Source organism: Petromyzon marinus, chromosome 75 (genome assembly GCF_048934315.1).
Source record: "Petromyzon marinus isolate PM22_M1 ecotype Great Lakes invasive population chromosome 75, UKy_Petmar_22M1.pri1.0, whole genome shotgun sequence".
In the NCBI taxonomy this organism is placed as follows: domain Eukaryota; kingdom Metazoa; phylum Chordata; class Hyperoartia; order Petromyzontiformes; family Petromyzontidae; genus Petromyzon; species Petromyzon marinus.
Window position 1 is genome coordinate 4507804 of NC_133741.1, and position 6000 is coordinate 4513803.

General features: G+C 58.1%; 1 protein-coding gene across 5 annotated transcripts in view; it reads left to right on the plus strand.

Moving 5' to 3' along the window:
- Positions 1–6000, plus strand: part of LOC116958277 (calsyntenin-1-like) — a 64881-nt gene that overhangs the window by 25441 nt on the left and 33440 nt on the right. For all 5 annotated transcript variants that reach the window (XM_076056305.1, XM_076056306.1, XM_076056307.1 and 2 more), the window contains one exon: positions 5183–5677. In XM_076056305.1, coding sequence (XP_075912420.1) covers positions 5183–5677 — 495 coding nt within the window. The remainder of the gene's footprint in view (positions 1–5182; positions 5678–6000) is intronic.

Below are 6000 nucleotides of genomic sequence, written 5' to 3' on the forward strand. Positions count from 1 at the left end.
TCGCTGCCCTTGTGCGGACCAGTGCTGAGACACTGGGTACCCCCTAGACTCGCTGCCCTTGTGAGGACCTGGACTCTGTGAGGACCAGTGCTGAGACACTGGGGACCACCCTAGTTCCGCTGCCCTTGTGAGGACCAGTGCTGAGACCCTGGGTACCCCCTAGTCTCGCTGTCCTTGTGAGGACCAGTGGTGAGACCCTGGGTACCCCCTAGTTCCGCTGCCTTTGTGAGGACCAGTGGTGAGACACTGGGGACCCCCTAGTCTCGCTGCCCTTGTGAGGAACAGTGCTGAGACCCTGGGGACCCCCTAGTCTTGCTGACCTTGTGAGGACCAGTGCTGAGACCCTGGGTACCCCCTAGTTCCACTGCCCTTGTGAGGACCAGTGGTGAGACACTGGGGACCCCCTAGTTCCACTGCCCTTGTGAGGACCAGTGGTGAGACCCTGGGTACCCCCTAGTCTCGCTGCCCTTGTGAGGACCAGTGCTGAGACACTGGGGACCACCCTAGTCCCGCTGCCCTTGTGAGGACCAGTGCTGAGACCCTGGGTACCCCCTAGTCTCGCTGCCCTTGTGAGGACCAGTGGTGAGACACTGGGGACCCCCTAGTTCCACTGCCCTTGTGAGGACCAGTGCTGAGACACTGGGGACCCCCCTAGTTCCGCTGCCCTTGTGAGGACCAGTGCTGAGACACTGGGTACCCCCCTAGTTCCGCTGCCCTTGTGAGGACCAGTGCTGAGACACTGGGTACCCCCTAGTCTCGCTGCCCTTGTGAGGACCAGTGCTGAGACACTGGGTACCCCCCTAGTTCCGCTGCCCTTGTGAGGACCAGTGCTGAGACACTGGGTACCCCCTAGTTCCGCTGCCCTTGTGAGGACCAGTGGTGAGACCCTGGGTACCACCCTAGTCTCGCTGCCATTGTGAGAACCAGTGCTGAGACCAGTGCTGAGACCCTGGGTACCACCCTAGTCCTGCTGCCCTTGTGAGGACCAGTGCTGAGACCAGTGCTGAGACACTGGGTACCCCGCTAGTTCCGATGCCCTTGTGAGGACCAGTGGTGAGACACTGGGGACCCCCCTAGTCTCGCTGCCCTTGTGAGGACCAGTCCTGAGATCCTGGGTACCCCCTAGTCTCGCTGCCCTTGTGAGGACCAGTGCTGAGACACTGGGTACCCCCTAGTCTCGCTGCCCTTGTGAGGACCAGTGCTGAGACACTGGGTACCCCCCTAGTCTCGCTGTCCTTGTGAGGACCAGTGGTGAGACCCTGGGTACCCATTAGTCTCGCTGCCCTTGTGAGGACCTGGACTCTGTGAGGACCAGTGCTGACACCCTGGGTGCCCCCTAGTCCTGCTGCCCTTGTGAGGACCAGTGGTGAGACACTGGGTACCCCTCTAGTTCCGCTGCCCTTGTGAGGACCCGTGGTGAGACCCTGGGGACCCCCTAGACTCGCTGCCCTTGTGAGGACCAGTGGTGAGACACTGGGTACCCCTCTAGTTCCGCTGCCCTTGTGAGGACCAGTGGTGAGACACTGGGGACCCCCTAGTCCCGCTGCCCTTGTGAGGACCAGTGCTGAGACACTGGGGACCCCCCTAGTTCCGCTGCCTTTGTGAGGACCAATGGTGAGACACTGGGTACCACCCTAGTCCCGCTGCCCTTGTGAGGACCAGTGCTGAGACACTGGGTTCCACCCTAGTCCCGCTTCCCTTGTGAGGACCAGTGCTGAGACCCTGGGTACCCCCTAGTCTCGCTTCCCTTGTGAGGACCAGTGCTGAGACACTGGGGACCCCCTAGTTCCGCTGCCCTTGTGAGGACCAGTGGTGAGACACTGGGGACCCCCCTAGTCTCGCTGCCCTTGTGAGGACCAGTGGTGAGACACTGGGGACCCCCCTAGTTCCGCTGACCTTCTGAGGACCAGTGGTGAGACGCTGGGGACCCCCCTAGTCTCGCTGCCCTTGTGAGGACCAGTTGTGAGACACTGGGGACCCCCTAGTCTCGCTGCCCTTGTGAGGACCAGTGCTGAGACCCTGGGTACCACCCTAGTCCCGCTGACCTTGTGAGGACCAGTGGTGAGACGCTGGGGACCCCCCTAGTCTCGCTGCCCTTGTGAGGACCAGTGGTGAGACCCTGGGTACCCCCTAGTCTCGCTGCCCTTGTGAGGACCAGTGGTGAGACCCTGGGTACCCCCTAGTCTCGCTGCCCTTGTGAGGACCAGTGGTGAGACACTGGGTACCCCCTAGTCTCGCTGCCCTTGTGAGGACCAGTGGTGAGACACTGGGTACCCCCTAGTCCTGCTGCCTTTGTGAGGACCCAGGACTCTGTGAGGACCAGTGCTGAGACACTGGGTACCCCCTAGTCTCGCTGCCCTTGTGAGGACCAGTGGTGAGACACTTTGTACCCCCTAGTCCTGCTGCCTTTGTGAGGACCAGTGCTGAGACCAGTGCTGAGACACTGGGTACCCCCTAGTCTCGCTGCCCTTGTGAGGACCAGTGGTTAGACCCTGGGGACCACCCTAGTCCTGTTGCCCTTGTGAGGACCCGGGACTCTGTGAGGACCAGTGGTGAGACCCTGGGTACCACCCTAGTCTCGCTGCCCTTGTGAGGACCAGTGGTGAGACGCTGGGGACCCCCCTAGTCTCGCTGCCCTTGTGAGGACCAGTTGTGAGACACTGGGGACCCCCTAGTCTCGCTGCCCTTGTGAGGACCAGTGCTGAGACACTGGGGACCACCCTAATCCCGCTGTCCTTGTGAGGACCAGTGGTGAGACACTGGGGACCCCCCTAGTTCCGCTGCCCTTGTGAGGACCAGTGCTGAGACACTGGGGACCCCCTAGTTCCGCTGCCCTTGTGAGGACCAGTGCTGAGACACTGGGGACCCCCTAGTCTCGCTGCCCTTGTGAGGACCAGTGGTGAGACCCTGGGGACCACCCTAGTCTCGCTGCCCTTGTGAGGACCAGTGGTGAGACCCTGGGGTCCGCCTAGTCCTGCTGACCTTGTGAGGACCAGTGCTGAGACCCTGGGCACCCCCTAGTCCTGCTGCCTTTGTGAGGACCCGGGTCTCTGTGAGGACCAGTGGTGAGACACTGGGTACCCCCTAGTCTCGCTGCCCTTGTGAGGACCAGTGCTGAGACACTGGGTACCCGCCTAGTCCCGCTGCCCTTGTGAGGACCCGTGGTGAGACCCTGGGGACCCCCTAGTCCTGCTGACCTTGTGAGGACCAGTGCTGAGACCCTGGGTACCCCCTAGTTCCGCTGCTCTTGTGAGGAGCCCGTGACTGTTACTGTTGAGTTGGAATGAACGCGTCACTCACTCACTCACATTGTCACTCACTCACTCACGTTGTCACTCACTCACTCACGTTGTCACTCACTCACTCACGTTGTCACTCACTCACATTGTCACTCACTCACTCACGTTGTCACTCACTCACTCGCTCACGTTGTCACTCACTCACTCACTCACGTAGTCACTCACTCACGTAGTCACTCACTCACGTTGTCACTCACTCACTCACGTTGTCACTCACTCACGTAGTCACTCACTCACTCACGTTGTCACTCACTCACTCACTCACGTAGTCACTCACTCACGTTGTCACTCACTCACTCACTCATTCACGTTGTCACTCACTCACTCACGTTGTCACTCACTCACTCACGTTGTCATTCACTCACTCACGTTGTCACTCACTCACTCACTCACGTAGTCACTCACTCACTCACTCACGTAGTCACTCACTCACGTTGTCACTCACGTTGTCACTCACTCACTCACGTTGTCACTCACTCACATTGTCACTCACTCACTCACTCACGTTGTCACTCACTCACTCACTCACGTTGTCACTCACTCACTCACGTTGTCACTCACTCACTCACTCACGTTGTCACTCACTCACATTGTCACTCACTCACTCACGTTGTCACTCACTCACTCACGTTGTCACTGACTCACTCACTCACGTTGTCACTCACTCACTCACGTTGTCACTCACTCACTCACGTGGTCACTCACTCACTCACTCACGTTGTCACTCACTCACGTAGTCACTCACTCACGTTGTCACTCACTCACTCACTCACGTTGTCACTCACTCACGTTGTCACTCACTCACTCACTCACGTTGTCACTCACTCACGTAGTCACTCACTCACTCACGTTGTCACTCACTCACGTTGTCACTCACGTTGTCACTCACTCACTCACGTTGTCACTCACTCACTCACTCACGTTGTCACTCACGCACTCACTCACGTTGTCACTCACTCACTCACTCACGTGGTCACTCACTCACTCACGTTGTCACTCACTCACTCACTCACGTAGTCACTCACGTTGTCACTCACTCACTCACTCACGTAGTCACTCACTCACGTTGTCACTCACTCACTCACTCACGTTGTCACTCACTCACTCACTCACGTGGTCACTCACTCACTCACGTGGTCACTCACTCACGTTGTCACTCACTCACGTAGTCACTCACTCACTCACGTAGTCACTCACTCACTCATGTGGTCACTCACTCACTCACGTTGTCACTCACTCACATTGTCACTCACGTCACTCACTCATGTTGTCACTCACTCACTCACTCACGTGGTCACTCACTCACTCACTCAGTCACTCACTTAGTCACTCAGTCACTCACTCAGTCACTCAGTCACTCACTCACTCAGTCACTCACTCAGTCACTTTCACTCAGTCACTCACTCTGTCACTCACTCAGTCACTCAGTCACTCACTCAGTCACTCAGTCACTCACTCAATCACTCACTCACTCACTCAGTCACTCACTCAGTCAGTTACTCACTCAGTCACTCCGTCACTCAGTCAGTCACTCACTCAGTCACTCTCTCACTCAGTCACTCACTCTGTCACTCACTCTGTCACTCACTCAGTCACTCACACAATCACTCAGTCACTCACTCAGTCACTCACTCAGTTACTCAATCACTCACCCACTCAGTCAGTCACTCCGTCAGTCAGTCACTCACTCAGTCACTCAGTCACTCACTCAGTCGCTCAGTCACCGACTCAGTCACTCACTCAGACACTCAGTCACTCACTCAGTCAGTCACTCAGTCACTCACTCACTCAGTCACTCACTCAGTCACTCACTCACTCAGTCACTCACTCAATCACTCAGTCACTCACTCACTCACGTTGTTGTTGTTGTTGCTCTGCCCCAGGTGTACGTCACCACCACCACCACCACCAGGTGCTCCACGTGCGTGGCGCTGGTCCGGTGCCGCTGTTCCCGGCGCTGCGTCTGGAGCTGTGCGGTGGCGGTGGAGACGGAGACGGTGCCGGTGGTGGTGGTGGTGGTGCTGGTGGTGGTGGTGACGGTGCCGGTGGTGGTGGTGGTGGTGCTGGTGGTGGTGGTGACGGTGCTGGTGGTGGTGGTGCTGGTGGTAGTGGTGCTGGTGGTGGTGGTGACGGTGGTGGTGGTGCTGGTGGTGGTGGTGGTGACGGTGGTGGTGGTGGTGCCGGTGCTGGTGGTGGTGGTGGTGACGGTGGTGGTGGTGGTGCTGGTGGTGGTGGTGCTGGTGATGGTGCCGGTGGTGCCGGTGGTGCCGGTGTCCCCAGGGCCATCTCGGCCTCCGTGCGGCTGCTGGCCGACCGCTCGTCACTCCGTGGCTGTGACCGCGACAGCTACACTGAGCCGCTGGTTCGGAGACTCTGCGGTGAGACTGTGCTGGTGGCGGTGTGTCTGTGTGTGTCTGTGTGTGTGTCTGTGTGTGTGTGTCTGTGTGTGTGTGTGTCTGTGTGTGTGTCTGTGTGTGTGTGTGTCTGTGTGTGTCTGTGTGTGTCTGTGTGTGTGTCTGTGTGTGTGTGTCTGTGTCTGTGTCGTGTGTGTGTCTGTGTGTGTCTGTGTGTGTGTGTCTGTGTGTGTGTCTGTGTGTGTGTGTGTCTGTGTGTGTGTGTCTGTGTGTGTGTCTGTGTGTGTGTGTCTGTGTGTGTGTGTGTCTGTGTGTGTGTCTGTGTGTGTGTGTGTCTGTGTGTGTCT